This window comes from Melanotaenia boesemani, chromosome 10 (assembly GCF_017639745.1).
Source record: "Melanotaenia boesemani isolate fMelBoe1 chromosome 10, fMelBoe1.pri, whole genome shotgun sequence".
Lineage (NCBI taxonomy): Eukaryota > Metazoa > Chordata > Actinopteri > Atheriniformes > Melanotaeniidae > Melanotaenia > Melanotaenia boesemani.
Window position 1 is genome coordinate 35,494,723 of NC_055691.1, and position 22,815 is coordinate 35,517,537.

Below are 22,815 nucleotides of genomic sequence, written 5' to 3' on the forward strand. Positions count from 1 at the left end.
CAAAGATCGGATGTGCCAGAACTTCCTTCAGTTAAAAGAAGACAAAAGAAGAAAGATTAAAAGTCCTCACAGGTCTCCCTAAAAAATTGATCAGACAGCTGCAGTTAGTCCAGAACGCTGCTGCTTGAGTCCTCACTAAGACCAGGAAAGTAGATCCTAGAACTCTACTTTCTGTTCCCAGAGTCAGAACTAAACGTGGAGAGGCAGTGTTCAGCTTTTATGCTCCTCACATGTAAAACAAACTCCCAGAAAACTGCAGGTCTGCTGACTCAGCGGTTTTACATCAGAGTTAAAAACTTTTCTATTTGCTGCCTTTTATCAGAACAGCTGTTAATTCCCCACCCTGGAACTTTATTTTTGTGCTTTTATCTATTTTATTTATGTCTTTTTTTCTTTCTGTTTTTATTTAAATTCTTTAATTTCTTTTAAAGTCTTTTTTTAATGCACTATTGCTTCTTGCACCCCGCTGTAATGCTTATAATAATAATAATACATTTCATTTAAAGCACCTTTCAGGGCACCCAAGGACGCTGTACAAAACAAATAATTAAACATTAAGAGTACAGGAAAGGCACACATATACACCACAATCTAAAAACCTAAACATAAAGGGCAGAGTGGCGAGGATGTGATTGAAAATAATGTTACAGACAGTATGCTGTTCTGAAAAGATGAGTTTTGAGTTTGGAGATGAAGGTGAGGAGAGAGTCGGTATTGCGGAGATCAGGAGGAAGTGCCTTCCAGAGCTGGGGAGCAGAGCGACTGAAAGCTCTACTCCCCATGGTGCTGAGACGGGCAGGAGGGACAGAGAGATGGATAGAAGAGGAAGAGCGAAGACATCTGGAAGGGGTGACTATGTGGAGAAGATCTGAGAGGTAAGGGGGTGAGACTTTATGTATGGATTTGTATGTATAGAGGAGGATCTTGTATTCTATCCTGTACTTCATGGGAAGCCAGTGAAGATCTTGCAGGATGGGAGTGATGTGATGAAAGGAAGGAGTTCGGGTGATGATGCTGGCAGCAGAGTTCTGAACCATTTGGAGTTTCTGAAGGGATTTTTGTGGGAAGCCAAAGAGGAGAGAGTTGCAGTAATCCAGGCGGGAGGTGACAAGGCTGTGCACCAGGATAGAGGCGGTGTGGGGGGTGAGGGAGGGGCGAAGACGGTTGATATTGTGCAGATGGAAATAGGCTGAGCGGGTGATGTTATTGATATGTGAGGTGAATAAGGTGCTGTCGAAGATGACACCCAGACTCTTGACCTGGGGGGAAGTGGAAACTGAGGCGCTGTTGATGGTGAGGGAGAAACTATTAACTTTCGAAAGGGAGGATTTGGTGCCAATGAGGAGAATTTCAGTTTTATTACTATTAATGTTTTATGTAAAGCACTTTGAATTGTCTTGTACATGAAATGTGCTGTACAAATAAATTTGCCTTAATCCTCCTGCAGTGACTCATTAAAACTTGAGTATTTTTAACATTTGTCAACACCAGTTAGAGCATTAAAATTTTTCCAATTTTCCTGTCAACAGAAGGACTTTGTCTGATAAGACTTCAGCATCAGGTCTTTAATCAAGATTTTGACTTCTTTTGTTTGACAGGCCACATTCAGCATAATGCATTCACCCTGTTGTTGCTGCAGAAAAAGCAAGTTCTAGCTTGTATTTGTTTTGCAAGTTTGCAAGAAACACAATTTAGGGATCACTGAATAGAAAGACAGAAGAGGAGAAACATGGATTAATGGATTATTTTGGGTTTGTTGTTTGGGTGTGTAGTGCTGTTTGTGGTTGGTGCAATTTCTCAATACAAAGATTAATGGAAACTTTTCTTAAAGAAATATTACATTTCATTACCCTGCAGCCATGTCAAAATGAAATGAAATGAAAAATACTTTATTAATCCCAGAAGGAAATTACAAAACAGGCCTATCTAAGGTCAAAAAGAAAATCAGTGGTTGTAGCAAGTTATTATTCTCTTTTTTTAAATAAACTCAGACTATCCAGTTAACAAAAATAATAAATATTAAAATCTCATATAACCTTAACATCCACTCACATTTAGTAAATCAGCCAGAATTTTTTATTTTTCCCGAACCCATTCTGAGGTAAAAATTTAATGAAAAACAATTATAATATGTCCTTTTACATTTCACAGATTCGTTTTATATTATCCACGCAGCTGTAAGCAGGAGATATCCCTTCTTGTCCCGTAAACACTCTTTAAAAGGGTTTGATTATGTTTTGGATTTCCCATCTTTGACCTGTGCATTCTCGTATGAGAAGTTTCATCATTTCAATTTCCAGGCATCTCTTGGTCTGTCTGTTCCTCAGTTCTTTACCCTGGAAGAGAATCAAAAAGAGGGTTAAGAATGTTATCAGGTTATGAAGTTTTACAAATAAAGACAGTTTCTTTTCCCTCTGTTTTCTAATCTTTTTTAAAAATTTAAACCCTGGCGTATCTTGCAGTACCTGAGTGAAATCCCAGTATATCGCCATTCTTTTCTGCATAGCCTCTTTGCAGTTATACAGTCCAGGCTCGGTTATTTTCTCGCCTTTGTCAGTCAAACACCGGTTGTCATTGTACTTATGCGACTTGATGCCGCCGATGTAGAGCTCTCCAGTTTTGCGGTAATATGTGAACTTAAATAAGCAAAGAAAGACAAGAGAGCCAACTTCACTGTTCAATGAACCAGCAAAGACAGAGAGACGAAATGTCTTGCAGAATAAAATCATCGATATTTAACACTAGCTGATTGACTTACTTGAGGTCTGTAGTAGTGGCAGTGGTAAGCAATAGGTGTGTGACCCGGTACGGGACCTTGGTCTATGCACATATCAGCATCAAGATTCCTCAGCTGAACAGACATTAAGACAGACATGTGTGTTTTTAAACTAAACAACGTCATCTGGTCATGCACTTGGCACATCTTGCAAAAATCCCTACAGCACAAACAGCTAAATAAACTTACCCCACCGTAGGCAAGCAGGTTCTCCCAGGGATCTAACTTAGGATACACATTTTCCAGGTACCATTTGAAAGGTTTGCAATTCAGCTTTTCTCTAAGTTTCTTCCTCTCAGAGACATCTCCGATGTCAATTCCATGATTCTAAACAGACCAAAGACAATTTCACCTTCACTTGCAATGCCAAGAATCAATTAAACAATGTCAACTCTTAATCACCCTCTGTGTAGAAGCCTTGTTTGTACCTCTTTACTCCATTTTAAGTACCTCAAATGGCAAGTTCCACGCCAAGTTGATGTTGTGTTTGTATTCATCCATCCAGATTTCTGCAACCCTGAGGGCATTTCTCTTCATGGCTAGGCTCAGGTCTGGCATGTAAGGCTTGTGGGCCCGCTCGATATGAGCAATCTTGGAGCACGGAACTACTTCAATACTGCCTCCACATGTCCACACCTACATGACCAAAATTCACAATATTATTATTATTATTATTATTATTATTATTATTATTATTATTATTATTATTATCATCATTATTATTATTATTATTATTATTATTATTATGTGCATCTTATACACAGTTTGGGGTATCCTGGATGCCATTACATAGTGGCATTCCTTCTATTAAGGGGCATCTTTCAGTTCTTGGTGCTCCTATTGTCCCTCTCACTCTGTATGTAGCATTCAGAAAATCTAGAAAGGTGGCTTAAACACTACGAGGCTTCACAGAGTCATGGTGGGGAAGGTAAGGGGCCCTGGGCCCTTCGGTCTGGCAGCCCTGGATGGCCGTTGCCTGGGGGGTTGGCGGCTGCAGATCTTGGCCCCCCTGAGGCCTGTGACCTGTAGCTGTGCCACCCAGAGGGCTGGGGCTTTCCTCTGCCACCCTCTGGGTGGGTCCGGGGTAGTCTTTGTGGTGGCATGGCTTGAGTTTGTGCTTCAGGATTGCTGCTGATGGCCGGGTCTCTGGGCCACCCTAACCTGCCTCTAGCCTCTGTAGAGGTGTGGTCACATTTGCAGGATCACACTCATCTCTGACCACTCCTCATTCTCATCCTCTGTATGCTGACACAGTCACTGAGTCATCCAGTGGGTTTATACACTAAGAGATGCTTTGTTTAGGGTTTTTTATTTGTGTGTGTGTGTTTTTGGTTCTTTGGTTGTTGTTGTGATACATGTTGTTGTTGTCTTTGTTATTTTTTAGGAACTCCAGATGACAGTCAGCTTAGTTTTCTGTAAAAGCTGTAGAAAGGTGTAGCAGCTGCTTGTCTGCTGTTAGGCTGGATTTAAGCTTGTTGCTTCTTTCTACTGGATCTTTGTCTCCTCTTTCTTTCTCTACTTTCCTTTATACTTATCTCCATTATTCTCCTTCTTTTTCTGTCCCCTCCAGTCATGTACTGCAAGATGATATAAATTCCATGATTTAAAATAAATAAATAAATAAGATTTAAAAAAATCATATTATCAAGAGAAGCTTTCTACCCATAAAGCTCCTTTTGGCAAAGTAAACTTGCTCAGCACAGCACAGCAGCCAGACCATCATTCTGCCGCCACCGTGCTGGACAAGACAAGGAAGGAAAAAAAAAAAAAAAAAAAAAAGTGGCAGGTCATTGTTTGCCATTACTGATCCATCTATGCTTTGGGTTTTGTCATGTTGACTTAACATGTTTTTGTTGTTGTTTAGTTTGATGGCATCAGATATAAAAATATTACACAATCCAGGAGGGTTTATTAGTGTAAATCAAGCTTATCAGACTATAAAATCTGTTTTCTTTTTGTGAAAAAGATAAGAAAAAGGGAAGACATCAGACATCAGCAAAGCTGCAAGTGGGTTTTTGTACTGCTGTACGTAGAGATCACTGCAAGAAAAACTGTCTCCCTCTTATTTTCTTAATTATTGACTTACACGAATTCCCAGCTCCACATTTTCTCCACCATAGACTTTCATTCCTTCATCAAGGACTCCGATTTCTCCAAGAAATTTCCTATCGGCCACAAGAATCCCCATGACAGATGGACTCCTGAGTTAAAAAAAGAAAAAGTCAACTTTTACTGCCAATAATTTAAGAATACACCAGTGTAATCATAATACACTCATATATGTTCATGTGCTTGTGTTTCTGTTTCAGAAATAAAAAAGACGTAATGTTTTTCACACTCATGCACCCTTGGGAGTCACTATTACTTGAACTCTAAGAAGCTGCCTTTTTGCTTCATCGTTGTGCCATATTGTGTGTAGAATGATCCAGAAAAACAATTTGAATATTTTAAGATGAGTCTGCAACAAAATGTGAAACCTTTCTGAAAACTAAACCGTAACAAGCCGGACTGACTCCCCAGTACACTCACTTTCCGGGCAACGAGCTGTCGTTAAGTGTGTAGTAGTCGGGTGAGAACCCCTCATACATGCACCACAAAGCCCAGTCAAAGGCATGAGCAGCTGGACGGTACTGGATAACCTTCAGATCATCAAAGTTGACCCTGTCAAACACAGGGGACACCACCACCGTTCGGTCAGCTTTGATCTGGGTCAGCAAGGGTTCAGCCCTGTGTGACAGAAAACAGGAGAAACTTAAGTAGAGTAACACTTGTGACTTGTAAGTTTGTGCCAAATTCGTACCACATCTCATGGACTTCAATGTGAGCATCCAGGATAGCCACCACGTCGGCAGTGGCGGCTCTCCACCCAGACACTCTGGCATGGGCCAGACCTAGCTGCTCACTGTGCCGAACTCTTTTAATACTGAGACCTGGATTCTGCTGCTCAAGGGACTTTACATAAATATCAAGATCGCCCTTCAGGTTCTCTGAAATAAAAAGAGAATATGTATAACTGGAAAATGGGCTTCAGACATGACACTTTCAAAGATGCTGACCAAAAAGAAAAGCAAATCCAACATGTTAACAACTGATCCAACCACAAAAATAACTCTCATTTTCACACACTGCAGAACAGTAGCCCCTACCCTTCGGTAAATACTTGAAAATGTTCATTTATATTTAAATTAATCTGTATACCAACGTATTCCACAGTTAAATGTGAGATCGTCTGACAGCTAAAGCTTGACTGAACCTGGGTCAAGCAGCAGGTCAGTGATCCCAGACAGACCACCAAATCTACAGGACGTTGGAAAAAAGAAATACGGTGCAATAGGAGTAGTTCTTTATTCCTTCACAACCATATTTGGTTGATAATATAAAGAAAAAAATTAACTGCTGGAGAAACTGGCTCTGAAAGCTTTTATATCATACAAGTGAATTTATTTGTTATTTTTAAACACATAATTATTGTACTGATGTGTTGAAACTTCCCATTAAACAGGCGTCAACTCTATTTTCTCAGTAATCTGTCTGGAAATACTAGATAAGCTCCACCTGTTTACACAATCCTTTTGTAACATACCCACCATTAGAGCTGTTGTCATCCACCAGAATGATCTCCTTCAACAGGTTTTTAGGGGTGCGATCAATGATGCTGCGCAGGGCTCTTTTGATGATGGACAAAGCTTCATTCAGGTAGATCAGCACTACTCCAAGACTTGGCAGGTCTTTTGGATAAGTTTTGTTTAAGCACCTTTTTTAAAAAAAACAAAACAAAACAAAACATGTTTTTTAATGATATCCACCTATTATTTTATTAAAATCTAAACAACTGCTTATATAAACAAATGTATTTAATGGTGAGGCAAGGCAGTTTATTTGTATAGAAATAGTAAAAGGCATCAACACATAATCACAATAAAATAATAAATTACATTAAAATGATTAAAAGCAAGATAAGTTAAAAAGTTACTGTGCAGATTTCATGCATAGGCGCATGAGAAAATAAATGTTTTTAACCTGGATTTAAAAATGTCTACATTTGGTGAAAGTTTAATCTCCACTGGCAGTTTGTTCCATTTGTTCGCAGCATAACAGCTAAATGCTGCTTCTCCATGTTTAGTCTGGACTCTGGTCTGGACTCTGGTCTGGACTAGTTGACCAGAGTCTTTGGATCTAAGAGTTCTGCTAGGTTTATATTCTCTGAACATATCACAGATGCATTCTGGGCCTAAACCATTCTGGGATGTAAACAATCAGAAGGGTTTTAAAATCTATTCTGTGACAGACAGGAAACCAGTATAAACCAGTGTAAAGATTTTAAAACTGGTGTTATGTGTTCAGATCTCTTAGTCCTGGTTAAAACTCTAGCAGCAGCGTTCTGGATGAGCTGCAGATGTTTAATGCTCTTTTTAGGAAGTCCTGTTAAAAGACCATTACAGTAATCCAGCCTACTGGAGATGAATGCATGGTCAGAACAGAATAAGATGTAATGCCTGTTTAAACTGTAAGGAAATGAAAGATATACCTTGGATCTCTTGTATCTGGAAGAGCTCGATCTAGAGGAAGGCGATCACTGAGAAAAACATTATATCCGTACTTCTCAAACAGATCCTGCGCTTCTTTTTGGTCTTCCTCAGACAGATTCTCTCCCCACTCTTTGAAGAGGGCAGATTTAGGGAACAGTTTGCTAGATTTCTCCTGTTGGGGCAGGATCTTTGCAACATGGTGCTCCTTATGCTCCAACTGAGCTTGGATTGCTTCCTGTAGGACCTCTGCAACCTTTCTCTGGCTTATTCTGTCCTCTTCAAGTATTTTCTGCATGGCATCCTGCTTTTGCTCAAAAGCTTTCATGACTTTGTCTTTGATAAGATCAGTGATAACAAGGAGAAACCAGCATGAGTCAGAGAAAAAAATACTACAAGGAAATAGAATAGAATTTACAGCAATATTTAGAGAAAACTGTTTTATTTTTAGATAAATATTAAAGAATATATACAATATCAAAACAGTAATAAAACCCAGTAAACAATACAAAAGAATGAAAAACGTTAACGTGTGTAAAGAGTCCACATCTTTAATTAATATACAGCAAACATAAAGAGAAGTTCCACAAGAAACCAGTCATTTAGTATCATAAAACCATGTCATGGATCCCAAATTGCAAAGTAATTTTTCTACACAAAAATATTACGTATATTCTCAGCGTTTATCACTTTAGCCTCAAACATGAGGCTGATAAATTTTATAAGTTCATATCCCATTAAATCTTTCCAGGAGTCTCAGGAATTTACTTTAAATCTCAAACCAAGTTTACATTTACCGATCCACTATTACTACTACTGTAGCCTTTAAAATGAAAATTGAAAAAGAGAAAGTTAAACTCACAGAGATTAGTGACACTTTCCTCCAGGTTACTCTGAGACGAGTCCAGCTCTTTGTTAGCCACTCTTGACTCATATCCATTCCTCACATACATGCCCATATAAAAGAGGAGCCCAATGCACCCCATTATGAGGCCCCACCGCTTTAACGATGCTGCTCTCATGATGCTAACACAGACTGACTCCCAACTGAGGAAGAAAAACTCAGTGAGACACACAGACCAGAACTAATAACTCAACAGGTTAAACCAGAAAGGATGACGAACACACACACATAATCCATGCTGTTATGAAAAAAGCCATGCTTGTGGTTTCAATGCTGTTGGGGCAGGTGCATGTAATCAAAATAGCCTATGATGATGCACTGGGGTTGGCACACAATTTTTCTTTTAACCAAAATAAAACAAACAATCAGAAGCAGGAGAAGTTTGTTCTTGGTTTGCAATGGATGAATAACGCATTGCAAAGCTCATTTGGCTGGACAGTGGAGATCTTTTGCTTGCTCCAGAATTTGTCCGTGCACCACGTCACAACACAGTGTTTGATTTAACTAAATGTTTACAGAGCTTTTTCATTAATCTTATAATCCCTCACATTTATCTGGAGTCCCTGTGTTTAAAGAGAAAGAAGCTGCAATAACGATGCAACTAGTGGGATCAATCGAGCACATTTGTCCTTAAAACCCGGAACCAACTGCACAAAACCAAGATGAGGGATTAAGCCGGGATATCTTGGTCATCCTGGCCAAACTCATCCGTGATCTGAAAGTGTGATTTGTTATGACATGTTACCATGGAGATTTATTTTGTGGAGCTAGCCTGCTCCAGTTCCAGGATCTACTTAAAGGCAAAGGCAAATTTATTTGTATAGCACATTTCCTGTACAAGACCTTTCAAAGTGCTTTACATAAAACATTACAGCAGGGTGCAGAAAGCAATACAAGTGCATTAAAAAACAAAGATTAAAAGAAATAAAAGTAATTAAATAAAAACAGAAAGAAAAAGCTAAGATAAAATAAAATACAAGCAAAAAGGTTCCAGTGTGTGAAAAACAGCATTAAAACATGATCAAGTTTAAAGATTCCAGCTTAAAAGAACCAGATGTAGATTTTGATTTCTAAATAAAAACTAGTTCCATGCAGCAGAGAACAGGTGGGTCTTTAACCTGGATCTGTTTCAGCTGATCTGAGGCTTTCTGGAAGTTTGTTCCAGACATGTGGAGCATAGAAGCTGAATGCAGCTTCTCCATGTCTGGTTCTGACTGTGGAACTGATAAGAAACTGGATCCAGATGACCTGAGGGTTCTAGTAGGTTCATACTGGGTCAAGAGGTCTCTGATGTATGTTGGTCCTAAACCATTCAGAGCTTTCTAGACCAGCAGCAGAACTTTAAAGTCTATCCTCTGGCGGACCGGCAGCCAGAGTAAAGACCTCAGAGCTGGACTGATGTGGTCCACTTTCTTGGTCTTAGTGAGGACTGGAGCAGCAGAGTTCTGGATCAGCTGCAGGTGTCTGACTGATGTTTTAGGTAGAACCTGTAAAAACACTGTTACAGTAATCAAGCCGACTAAAGATGGAAGCTGGACTAGTTTTTCCAGGTTCTGCTGACACATCAGATCTTTTACCCTTGATATGTTCTTAAGCTGATAGTAGGCTGACGTTGTGATTCCCTTGATGTGTTTTTCAGAGTTTAGGTCTGAGTCCATCAATACACCCAGATTTCTGGCCTGGTTGGTGGTTTTTAGGTGTATAGACTGAAGCTCTTTGGTGACCTTTAATCGTTTCTCTTCTGCTCCAAAAACCATCACCTCAGTTTAGTTTTTGTTTAACTGGAGAAAGTTTAGACACATCCAGTTATTAAAGTTACCTATTGACACAAAGTACGTCCTGTTCTCTAAATAAGTTTTAAACCAGTGCAGCGCCAGAGAGGCCCACCCAGTGCTCCAGTCGGGAGTAGTATATTGTGGTCGACTGTATCAAATGCAGCACTGAGGTCCAGTAAGACCAAGACTGACATTTTCCATCGTTTGTATTCAAACATATGTCATTAATGACTTTGGTCAGAGCATCTCAAGACGTCCACCAGATCTTTGCTGTTAATGTGATTAAACTGTGTCATGATGCTTAAACTGGTTTTCATGTCTGTTGAACCGGCTGCTGATGAACAAACTGTTTGACTGATATTCTGGATTCTTTTCTGTGAAGAATTTGGCAAACTCATTGCAGCCTTGGTGGAATAAAGTTCAGGTGCTACTGACACAGGTAGGTTTGTTAACCTGTCGAAAGCAGTGAATAAGACCCGAGCTTTATTTATGCTAATAATGTCAGTAAATCAGTAAATCTAGAGTGTGTCCTTTAATGTGTGTGAGCTCTGTTATATGCTGAGTCAGCCCAAAGTTGTCCAGACTGTTACTCAGGTCTTTAGTCCTTCTGTCCTGAGGGTTGTCTACATGGATGTTAAAATCACCAACAATAACTACACAGTCAGAATCTCCACAGATTGTAGCAGCAGGTCACTAAACTCATAAAATGCTGCGCAGTGTCCTGGTGGTCTGTAAATAATTAAATACATTATTTTAAAATAGGCTTTCAACTAAAGAGCCACGTATTTAAAAGAAATAAAACTTCCAAGTGATAACTGCTTACACTGAAATGATTCATTAAATAAAACAACTCCTCCTCCTCTCCTGTTCAGTCTGACCTCACTGATAAAACTAAAGTTGGGAGGGGTTGGTTTGATAAGAGCTGCTGCTCTGTTGTTTTGGTTTAATCAAGTTTCAGTTAAAAACATAAAATCAAGGTTGTGCTCAGCTATCAAATCAATCATTAAAAATGTTTTCCTGCTAAATGACCGAACATTTAATAAAGCTAACTTGATGGGTTTAGAATAGTTTACCCTATGCCCGGCAGCTGCTGCCTCGGTCTGCCTGATCCTGTTTGGACGGGTTGTACTGGAAAAAAAATATTTGTTGCACCTGGCAAGAGAAATTTCACTGTTTTATATATTTTAACACAATTTCAATCCCACATTTGTGAAAGAAAAGCAAAAAAGTCTGTGACTAAACCATTAAATCTGATAAAGGGTGTTAATATGCTGAGCCACAGCAAAAGAGGAATGGATTGAAATCATAAAAGAAACTTATTGTGACTCTAATTTCTGGGGAAATACAAGTAATTTCCACACAGCAGCTCCTCAGCATACAGTATGAGTGTTTCTGGAGTAAACCATCTCCCTATAGCGAGTACCAGAAATACCAAAAATGGACCTTGGGTTTATTTTTTGGACTTTTATTTGAAATAATAATAATAATAATAAACGCGCTGCATGGTGGTGTGGTGGTTAGCGCCACAGCCTCACAGCAAGAAGGTCGCTGGTTCGAATCTCGGCTGGGGGGAGGTTCAAACCTTGAGGGTGGTGGCCTTTCAGTGTGGAGTTTGCATGTTCTCCCCGTGTATGTGTGGGTTCTCTCTGGTTTCTCTGGCTTCCTCCCACTGTCCACATGCATGTTAGGTTAGGTTAATTGATTACACTAAATTCTCCCTAGGTGTGTGTGTGTGTGTGTGAATGGTTGTTTGTCCCCTATGTGCAGTCCCTGCGATGGACTGGTGACCTGTCCAGGGTCACCCTGCCTCTCACCTGTTAATGCTGGGATAGGCTCCAGCTTACCCGCAACCCGTAATGGACCAGCGGTTCAGAGAATTAATGAATAATAATAATAAAATGATAAAAGAGAGGCAGCCCTGTCTATGGTATTATGTATGCAGTGTATGTTATCTTTGTATGGATACTGCGGATTATTCCTTCTACTTTAACCTGTCGCCTCAATGGAAAATCTGTTGATTACTTTTTGGTGTTCAGCTCTCTTCTTACTGCTTCTTCCTGACCTGCACTCTCTCCTCTCCTTCCCTTTTCTCATCTCTCCCTCTTTGGACTGACAATCATACACAAATAGATTTTATCTAACTAGATGAAAAAATGACATAAATATGAAAAATGCTGTTGAGAATACTAATAAATGAAGTTCTCTCTACTCCTCTCTCTCTCTTTGTTCTGTCAACCAAAAGGCAAATAACTGAACGATGTGTTTTATTTCTAATAAGAGATATAAACAATGATATCTAACTTACAACAACTTATTTCTTATTCTTGATAGACAGACCATTTGATCTTAAACTCTGGCTCTTTTTTTCAAAAAAACAATCTTATGACCATGATGAGGCTGTCTGTCTGTCTGTCTGCCTGTCCACACACACACACACACACACACACACAAAACAAGAGTTATAATGTTAATAGGCATCCAGTCAATTAGCTAGTAGCATCTTTATTATTAACACATGCACATACATAAAAGCTTCTCTCATTCCAGTTCATAGAGACGATGGTGGTACTGACTTGTAACGTTTCTTATTTTTCTTGTTAAAATGTTTTGTCTAACTAAGTACAGTATGTTTTTTATACATTTCTAGTTTGTTAAAAAAAAAAACAGTAGAAACGCCTATGGGTGGGACTTAAAATGTCCTCCAATTCTGGAATGTCCCAGTTCTGGTGGTTTCAGTGTAGTAAGTGTGTATCTGTGCCCTACTTAGGCATTCAGGTTTTCTGCCACACTTTCTCTCTCTCGCTCTCTTTTTTAACTACTTGACATCCTCACACTCTTCTAGGAGGACAGTACGCTGCTCCGTCCCATGGTAGATCAATGATTCAGGGACAGACCACGAGGGAAGCCGTGAGCGCGCATTTATCCATTTTCACTTGACTTGATGGATCCATCTGCTCATCATGGCTGGTTCTTTGTGCAGCCTGGACACCCTTGTTTTGGATTCGATGAGTCCAGCATATTTATTTTTTATTTATATTTTTTTATATATGAATTGGCCCAGATAGTATTTTTTTTTACTGTGAGCCAAAGCACCCACTTTCATAATGCACACACACATGCAGACTAGACGCTCGTGATGAGCTGCTGAATCCTCCAGCTTTGTCCGCTACACTGCTGAATGATGAGCTGATAGTCATATCTTTCTCCCATGGCCACCTCAAGACATCGGTTTGTTGCTTTGTTTCTGATCGCGTGGCCCTGCAGAGGTTGGACAGAAAGGGATCAGCTGTAGGATGATAGTTTACTTTTAGCTGTCACATTTAAACGTTCATCAACACATTTCTGACTTTGTCGCCTCCTGCTGGTGGTATCTGAAAATACACGGTAGAAGGAGCAGAGAACATCCAGCAGTAATGGTTCCCAGCTGGTGTCTTACTTGTGTGAAGTTCCAGTAAATGTGAAGCTGGTTTTGCTTTGCCATTTTACACTCCTGCAGAGTGGGAACGCTTCCAGAGCCTGGATCCACCAGGCAGCGGTTCATGTTATATTTGTGAGATCTGAGCCCCCCAATAATGATTTCATTGTTGGCGGTGTAGTAGCAGATCTGGTAAAATAAAGGATAATTTGACTGATTAATTGAATTATTGATTCATTCAGTCTTTCATTCATTACCTGCGGTTGGTGGAAGTGGCATTCATACATGATGGGAATGTTTCCTGGAAGGGCTCCCTGGTCCACACAGTACCTCTTGAAAAGAGTGTTCTGCAGCTGAGGAGTTATGAGTCATTTATTTGCATTGTTTCTCATCATGTGCTCCTTTATCATGTTACTTGTACTGCACCTTTTTAGTAGAACCTTACGCATGGCAGCATATTCAGGCCGTTAACTAACAGCAACACAGATTTTTATACACTGAACTGAATGTGTTCACAAAACAAGTACTAAAGATGGGTCTTACCACACCGTAGCCCAAGATGTTATCCCATGTTTCCAGATTTGTGTAGACGTTGTCCAGGTACCACTTGAAAGGTTTACATTGAAGCTTTTCTTTGAGTTTTTTCCTCTCAGACACGTCACCAATATCAATTCCACTGTCCTGTGAATCATTTTACAGCACGTGAACAGAGCTGAACGTCAGTAAAACCCACAGCAATTTAGACACAAATAAACCACGAAATGTACACATGATCTAAAAACAGTGTTTTTACTGTAATAATTAATTTACATATAAATTATTTAAGGACCAACCGTGAGAGGAATATTCCAGGCAATGTACACATTCCTCTTGTATTCGTCCAACCAAATATCTGCAGCCCTCAAGGCATTTCTCTTCATGAAAGGGATGAGATTGGGTGCATATGGTTTATGTGCCCTCTCGATATGAGCTATTCTGGAGCAAGGCACAACCTCTACACTTCCTCCACACAGCCACACCTGAGCCGTGAAGACACAGGTCAGCAGTTTTAATAAAACTTTTTACTACGATAAGACGCAGCTGCTTACATGAATCCCGAGTTCAACGTTTTCTCCTCCATAAACGGTCATTCCACCATCGAGCCCACCGATTTCTCTAAGAAAGTTTCTGTCTGCTGCAAAGATTCCCATGAGAGAAGGACTCCTGTGCAGAACACAGAACAGTTATGACTGTGCCATGTGCATGAGGTGTGCTGCTGTTATTCTGTTATTTTAGTTGATTTGTTCTTTACAAGCAACATCTTGCACCAGCCCAAATTAAAAAACATCTTTGTTAAATTTTATTGCCTCAAAACCTTTTATCAGTCACTTAGTCTGATACCAGCCAGCCTTTGTTCATTCTGTTGTGACATTATTTGTACCTGGTTATACTGTCTAATACTATGAAACAACTTGAGTCACGTTACTGATAAAAACACAGTTACAACTGATAAACATGCTTTGCAAGAAGATAACAATAGAGAGAAACATCTAAAATTTTTTTCATAATGCAAATACAAACTTAATTTCTAAAGCTGGTAAGTTGTCTAAATATGCAACATGTGCTTAAATCTGTCATTTCTTCTACTTTTTCTGTCTCAATCATTTGTAAGATAAAGATACTAAAAGAGAAATCTGTGTCCATTCTTGCAGAAATTTTAGTTATCTTCTTGATGGTGGCTTGTCTTTCCAAGATAACAATATACACCTCTGTATCAGGAGCCCCCCTACATGTATGGTTTCTGGTCTTGGCCTTTACGCTCTGTGATTTCCCCAAACTCCCAAACGCCCTGAATCTTTTCAGTCTTGTGCTCTGAAGATGTTAAAATATCAAAGTTCCCACCAAATACAAAACTAGCACAACCCATTCTTGTTGGGAAAGACCTATAACTTTTATGTATGCACCTTTTATACCTAATCTTGACACCCTCACTCAATGTTTAACACATTCTTCAACTTTTATTTGTTTCTTTGCTTCTATTCAAACATTTTATGTGTTTCTCACATGAAATTCTAGATTTATTTATATTTTCTGAGTACAATAAAGTTAGTCAAACACTGAAACTAATTTTCTTTGTGTTTGTGTCTGAAAAAAAACTCAAGCAAGTCAACAAATTAGAAATGTAAGTTTCTGTTTGACTTTTAGAAAACTTCACTACTTTCTGGTAATTATGTTTCTATAAAGAGAAATGTAACTTTTTTCTTACTTTCCAGGCTGTGATTCGTCCATCATCTTCATCCAGTCAGAATTAAACGGCTCATACATGCACCACAGTTGCCAGTCAAACCCATGAGAAAATGCTCCATATCTGTTCACCTGTAGATCATCAAAACTGACTTTGTCAAACACAGGTGAGACCACTACAGTCCTGTCAGCTTTGATCCTGGCTAGCAAAGGCTCCACCCTGAAGAAGACATGAAAGATAAAATGCTGCATTACGCTCATGAAGGAGGAGGACAAATTAAGAGTGATTCATTCTGCAGGATTATAGCACTCACCATCCCCGTGTGGCTTCGATGTGAGCATCTAAAATGGCTACGACATCAGCTGTGGCATGCTCCCAACCTGTGATCCGGGACTGGGACAAACCCATTTGTTGCTTATGCCGCACTTTTTTAACGAGCCCAGGTGTTTCTTTGTGAATCTGATCAATGTAGTGTTGTAAAGGTTCTCTGAGATCATCTGAAAAAATAATCCTGTCAGATTTGCAAAGTGTTGTCATCGTGCTAGAAGATGAGGTTTCTGTTGAGCTTACAGTGAGAGCTGTAATCATCCACCAGAATGATTTCCTTCAGCAGGTGCTTTGGGGTGTGGATGATGATGCTTCGTATTGCCCTCTTAATGACAGAAAGAGCTTCGTTTATGTAGATCAGCACCACACTGATGTTAGGCAGGTCTTTGGAGTAATTCCTCTCCAGACATCTGGATGGAGTGAGGTGGTCTGTGATGACTCAATGACTTAAACCTTTTTGTTTGGTCTTCTCAACTAAATTTACCTGTGGTCTCTCATGTCTTCCAGCTTCCTGTCAAGTGGAAGCTGGTTACTCAGGAAAGCATTGTATCCGTAAATCTGGAAAAGATTTTCGGCTTCCTTCTGTTCCTTTTCTGTTAGACCATCGCCCCACCGTTCAAACAGGTAGGAGTCTGGGTATAACTTTGGCACCACTTTGGATTTCAGTGTTTTTTGGCTCACATTTGGATGAAGCTCATTTCTGGAGCTCTTCTGGCTGGTTCCTTCTACAAGCTTTGCTTTAGTGGAAGTTGGAAAATGAACATTAGAGTTATTTGGTTTAGTTGCTTCTCAATAAATGTGCGAACAAACATTTAAATGAAGCAAAAAGACGTCCCAGCTCACATCTCACCACCCAGCTCTCCTTCCTTTCTCAAGGTGCTAGATGACTAACACCACCTGAATCTGTGCTTTTGTCTAACTAGTTGTACTGTCCTCCTCCTCCTAGCTCTGAGGGTCAGCTCATTTTAAACCACTGTTCATTTACAGCTTAAACTTGCTTTGAATTATGAATTTCCTTTCTTTTCTTATGACTAATATACACCTGTTTGCTGGAGAGTGTTCTTCTCTTTGGTGGATGTTGTGAAGGGGTTTTTCATCACTATGGAAACAATCCTGTGAACATCCACCTCTGTTCTCTTCCATGGCCTCTTCCAGACCTTTTCCCAGGTATACCAGTGTCCTCTCTTTCTCAGGATGTACCAAACTGTTGTTTTAGTCGCTCCTAGCATTTCTACTATCTTTCTGATGGATTTATCCCTTTCTCCATCCTAGGATGGTCTGTTTCATGTCCATTGAGCTCCTTTGACTGCATGTTGGGGCTTCACTGCAACAGATTACAGACGTCCCACCTGGAATCAGCTCCAGACCTTTTACCTGCTTGGCTAATGATGGATTAATGAGGGAACAGTCCATGAAGACATAAAATAGCTTTAAAGTTAACTGTCCAATTACTTTTGGTCCCTTGAAAAGAGGCAGCCACATATTAAAGCTATAATTCCTAAACCTTTCCTCCAATTAAAGCTGAGAGTCTGAACTTTAAGCCCATATTGATTAGATAACTGTATCTTTAATATTTTTTGTAAACATATATATATATATAAAAAGAAACTTGTTAGTGTTAAAAAATATATGGACCTGACTGAATAATATTAAGGAAAATCACACACCCATGTTATTACTGTCCTGTCTATAACGAGGCCAAATCCCTTTGACACGATTTCGTTTTACCTTCCTAATCAAACCACTGGGATTAAACTGCTCAACCCACAACCTCCTGTGTGCTGACCAATTAAAATGAGCTCAACAGCATAATGAAAGCACATAAATACACCATGTCTCAACTACATCCAGTAGTTTAACTGGAATGTAGTTTCTTTTACTTGTAGATGTTAATATTTTTATTGCTATTATTAAGATAAAGAATAATTCAAAATGTTAAAGGTAATAGGGATAAAATATGATAGTTCTGTTGGGATTTGGCTTAAAATAATGAAAAAATGCTCAACAACTAAAATAACCTGAGGCTGTTCTGCATGGGATTTTCATTAAACACTTCCAGCTCAAATACTCCACCACAACTAAATCTGCTACCGAGGCAGCCTGCTTGATGAAAGTCCCATTAAAAAGGCAGAAGTTACTCTCAGCTTTTATGTCTTTAAACTTGTTTGGGGGTTGTTACTCACCCAGTTTGTCTAGCATGTGTTCGATCCTGTCCAGCTTTTTACTCAGGTCTGGGGGCGGAGTCACGGCTACTTTCCAGCTTGCAGTTGTTGAGTTGATTATGTACAAGTACATTAAGAGTAAAAAGGCTCCAATTATTCCAAGTCGAATATATGCCTTCATTGTGATTTCTCTCCAAAGGCGACAACAAGGTCATTCTGGTGTCTGCCCCTTTACAGCAACTCCTCAATCCAAGCTGGCTTTACAGCTCCAGCTGAACAATAAAGCACATCTTATCTCCAAGATAACATTTCCTGCCTTTTGCCCTTCAAATGAGCTGTTTAGTTTGATGCCTTGGTGTAAATAAACAGGAGTGCAATGCAAATACTCTTCTAAAACATAACTACGTAGCTTTAAGGGAAACCACAACACCACATGTGGGTGACCAGTTTATTACTCAAAAGCTAATGAAGGATTCAAAGTACACAAAGTACACAAAAAGTACATTGAGCATATTCAATTAGTTTACAGCACTAAATGACAACATCAAGAAAAAGTAAATATTTTTAAAGGGCAGCTTTGCCACATTTCATTCTAATTTCAGTCATATTCCATGAAAACACTCAGACGAAGAACACCCTTTGAGGATAATTCTTTATTTATGTACAGAATATAGTTAAAGACAACACACTGAAAGAGATTTCTTTCTGTGTAGTTTAATAGTCGACAGTCTTGGCTGGTTTTGTCTCATCCAGGTCAGCTTCGAGGTAACGGAACTGGCGGTGGCGACGCAGAATCTCGATTGCCTTTTGTTCTACAGAGGATGGAGTGATACCGAGATCCTCCAGACCAGGGAGTCCTGGATACTTCATGTCTGTTAAGTGAAACTGAAAAATAAAAGTACAATGCAGTCCTCCGTTTCCTTTAACAGTCCCTGGTCCACAATAACTGATGCAAAACTTCTCTTTTTACTTTGAGGGTTAGCAAGTTTGTCTTACCCTGTCAATCTTGTCTGGGGTTGTCCAGGGCTCAAATGGGTTCATTGCAAAAATCTGTGCAGCCAAGCTAAAAAGAAAAACAACAGGTCGCTGTGAGGAGGCAGTGGTATGATGTCCAACACAAGTGGCCTTTTAATAAGCTGATTTACTCAGTGGGAAAATATTTGAACAAGCAGGTTTCTCTAATGCAGGAGTGCCCAACCAGTCGATCGCGATCTACTGGTAGACCGCGGACTGATCCCAAGTCGACCGCAAGGAGTGTGGGGGAAAAAATAAAAAAATATATATTTATATATATTTTTTGTGTGTGTGTGTGTGTTTGTATGTGTGTGGAGTTTATATAAATATAAAATGTCGTCTACAACCTGTTATAAGTCATGTCCACAATTTTTTTTTTAGAGAAAAAAATAGGTCACGTTTAGTTTGTAATGCGTGACAGGAAGTTAGCTAGCTGCTTGCGATCAAACCGCTTACCACTCCATAACGTTAATATGGCTGAGGCGAAGCGAACCAAAACCTACCATTTTCACCCTGAATGGGAGGAGGATTATTTTTTTGTTTATTCTCATTCAAAGCCAGTTTGTTTGATTTGTAATGCAACAGTGGCGCTGGCAAAGAAAGGAAATCTGGTGCGACATTTTAAAACTGTACACGGGAGCTACGACAGGGATTTCCCTGCAAAAACGCCTTTACGCACCACAAAAGTGCGGGATTTGAAAGCACAGCTTGCAGCACGGCAGTCAATTTTCACAAAACCGAAGACTCAGGGTAAGGCTGCAACTATTGCTTCCTATCGTGTCTGTCGCGTCCTTGCTAAACATAAAAAGCCATTTAAAGACGGCGAAGTTGTGAAAGAAGCCTTTCTCGAAGCAGCGGATAGTCTTTTTGACAACTTTAAAAATAAAATAGAGATCGTGAAGGCCATTAAAGAAGTGCAACTCTCCCGCAACACCACTACAAAACGGTGTGAGGGAATGGCTGTGGATGTGAAGGAGCAGCTGAGCAGGGATATTGACGCATGTGAGTGTTTTTCCCTCCAATTTGACGAATCAACAGATATTGTGGACGTGGCACAATTGTGCATTTTCATCAGAATGGTCTTTGAAGACATGAGTGCCAAGGAAGAGCTACTAACCATTTTGCCATTAAAAGGACACACCAGAGGGGAGGATATTTTTAACGCTTTCATGGGATTTGTTAGCGAGACAAAACTGCCGCTGTTCAAGCTGATCTCCATCACAACTGATGGGGCGCCTGCAATGATAGGGCGCACCAATGGGTTCATTGCACTGTGCAAAGAAAGTGAATCTTTCCCAGATATCCTGAATTATCATTGTATAATTCACCAGCAAGCCTTGTGTGGAAAAATTTTAAACATGAAAGAAGTGATGGACATTGCAATGAAGATAGTCTGTTCGGTTCGGGCCAGGAGTCTGCAGAGAAGGCTTTTCCGTTCTCACTTGGAGGAGAATGATGCTGAGCACACAGACTTGCTGCTTCACACGGATGTTAGGTGGTTAAGCAGAGGTAAATTTTTGGCCAGATTTATGGAACTGTTGCCAGAAATCAAGGACTTCCTGAAGCTTTCAAAACATGTGGATTACCATGCAAAGCTAGACGACCACCAGTGGCTTTTAGATTTATCTTTCCTCACTGATCTCACTGGCGAGCTCAATGAGTTGAATTTAGAGCTGCAGGGTAAGGATAAAGATGTAATCAACATGATAAGTACAGTGAAGACATTCAAAAGCAAGCTACAGCTAATGTCAAGCAGGCTGCAGCATGGTAACCTGAGCAACTTCCCTCACATGCAAGCAGAACTACAACGGCAAGGTAAAGACGTGACACAGCTTTACAGTGCACGTTATGAGGTGCATGTTCAGAGTATCTTGTCAGAATTTGAGAAGCGGTTTACTGACTTTGCATCCATCGAGCCTGTAGCCAGCTACATGTTATATCCATTCGGTGCAAGTATTGATGTTGGTGACATTGCTGCCAAACTCAAATCACTTTTTGACTTGGAAAGTTCCACTCTTGAGGATGAGATCCTGACACTACAAAATGACATTGAGATCAAAGCAAGATCAACATCCACTCACTCTGGAGAGCATGCTGTGTTCTGGAAACTAATAGTGGAGGAAAAGTATCCCAATCTGAGAAGATGTGCCTTGAACCTGACAGCTCTTTTTGGATCAACCTATTTGTGTGAGTCTGCTTTCTCGCACATGAAAATCATCAAATCTAAGTACAGATCAACAATGACTGATGACCACCTAGCAGCCTGCCTACGCCTTGCAACCAGCTCCTACACTCCTGACTATGAGAAGCTAGCCTCCTCCTCCCAGTGCCAGGTCTCCCACTAAGGTAGGAATGGGTTTCCTTTTTGCAAACTCAGATATCTATGCTCTGTATCTGGGTTATTTTTCCGTTTGTTATGGTCAGTTATGGCTGCTCTTGCAGATTGTTGTTGGTGTGTGTGTATAAGAGAGAGAGAGAGAGAGAGGAGCAGAGAAGCAGCTCTGTGCTCCACAAACTGGTAACTGTGTCTGAGGAATTTGTGTGATTGAGAGAGGGAAGGTTAGTAATATAATATGTAGTGGTTATGTGACAAGAAAAAGTGTTGTGAGGTTGGTTACTACGGTCTGTAAACTGTGTGTGTGGGATGCAATGTTGACACTGGTAGCTCTCAGGAGGGTGGCTACTTGAAAAGTAGACCTTGAGTCAAAAAAGGTTGGGCACCCCTGATCTACACGCTGCCACTCGCTCACATTATGAAAAACAACTAGTCATGTTACCACAGTTATGCTGATGACACACACATCTACATAACCATCTTACCAGGAGAATACAGTCTGATCCAGACTCTGATCAACAAACAAAGATCGGATGTGCCAGAACTTCCTTCAGTTAAAAGAAGACAAAAGAAGAAAGATTAAAAGTCCTCACAGGTCTCCCTAAAAAAATTGATCAGACAGCTGCAGTTAGTCCAGAACGCTGCTGCTTGAGTCCTCACTAGGACCAGGAAAGTAGATCCTAGAACTCTACTTTCTGTTCCCAGAGTCAGAACTAAACGTGGAGAGGCAGCGTTCAGCTTTTATGCTCCTCACATGTAGAACAAACTCCCAGAAAACTGCAGGTCTGCTGATTCAGCGGTTTTACATCAGAGTTAAAAACTTTTCTATTTGCTGCCTTTTATCAGAACAGCTGTTAATTCCCCACCCTGGAACTTTATTTTTGTGCTTTTATCTACTTTATTTATGTCTTTTTTTCTTTCTGTTTTTATTTAATTTCTTTTATTTCTTTTAAAGTCTGTTTTTAATGCACTTGGTATTTCTTCTTGCACCCCGCTGTAATGCTTATAATGTTTTATGTAAAGCACTTTGAACTGTCTTGTAAATGAAATGTGCTGTACAAACAAACTTGTCTTAATCCTCCTGCAGTGACTCAATAAAACCTGAGTATTTTTAACATTTGTCAAACACCAGTTAGAGCATTAAACATTTTCCAATTTTCATGTCAACAGAAGGACTTTGTCTGATAAGACTTCAGCATCAGGTCTTTAATCAAGATTTTGACTTCTTTTGTTTGACAGGCCACATTCAGCATAATGCATTCACCCTGTTGTTGCAGGAAAAGCAAGTTCTAGCTTGTATTTGTTTTGCAAGTTTGCAAGAGACACAATTTAGGAATCACTGAATAGAAAGACAGAA

The 22,815-nt window shown here is 39.8% G+C and overlaps 2 protein-coding genes and 1 long non-coding RNA gene across 3 annotated transcripts; all 3 read right to left on the reverse strand.

The window, feature by feature from the left end:
* Positions 1-1,923: 1,923 nt before the first annotated feature.
* LOC121647240 (probable polypeptide N-acetylgalactosaminyltransferase 8) lies at positions 1,924-8,338 on the reverse strand. The gene is made up of 11 exons (XM_041996501.1): positions 8,165-8,338; positions 7,305-7,638; positions 6,364-6,530; positions 5,577-5,763; positions 5,306-5,503; positions 4,863-4,977; positions 3,227-3,412; positions 2,966-3,103; positions 2,759-2,851; positions 2,466-2,636; positions 1,924-2,336 (listed from the first exon to the last, which is right to left on the reverse strand). Exons 1-11 carry the CDS (start codon positions 8,322-8,324, stop codon positions 2,217-2,219), a joined length of 1,869 nt encoding a protein of 622 aa, XP_041852435.1. The 5' UTR covers positions 8,325-8,338; the 3' UTR covers positions 1,924-2,216.
* Positions 8,339-12,603: 4,265 nt separating this feature from the next.
* On the reverse strand, positions 12,604-18,159 carry LOC121647242 (probable polypeptide N-acetylgalactosaminyltransferase 8). The gene is made up of 11 exons (XM_041996502.1): positions 18,131-18,159; positions 16,432-16,684; positions 16,191-16,357; positions 15,934-16,117; positions 15,642-15,839; positions 14,485-14,599; positions 14,230-14,415; positions 13,940-14,077; positions 13,654-13,749; positions 13,418-13,585; positions 12,604-13,239 (listed from the first exon to the last, which is right to left on the reverse strand). Exons 1-11 carry the CDS (start codon positions 18,144-18,146, stop codon positions 13,105-13,107), a joined length of 1,656 nt encoding a protein of 551 aa, XP_041852436.1. The 5' UTR covers positions 18,147-18,159; the 3' UTR covers positions 12,604-13,104.
* A 588-nt stretch (positions 18,160-18,747) lies between these two features.
* LOC121647246 lies at positions 18,748-19,279 on the reverse strand. Its single transcript, XR_006011816.1, has 2 exons — positions 19,106-19,279; positions 18,748-18,994 (listed from the first exon to the last, which is right to left on the reverse strand). It is a non-coding gene; the product is annotated as an uncharacterized LOC121647246 (long non-coding RNA).
* Between the last annotated feature and the right edge of the window lie 3,536 nt (positions 19,280-22,815).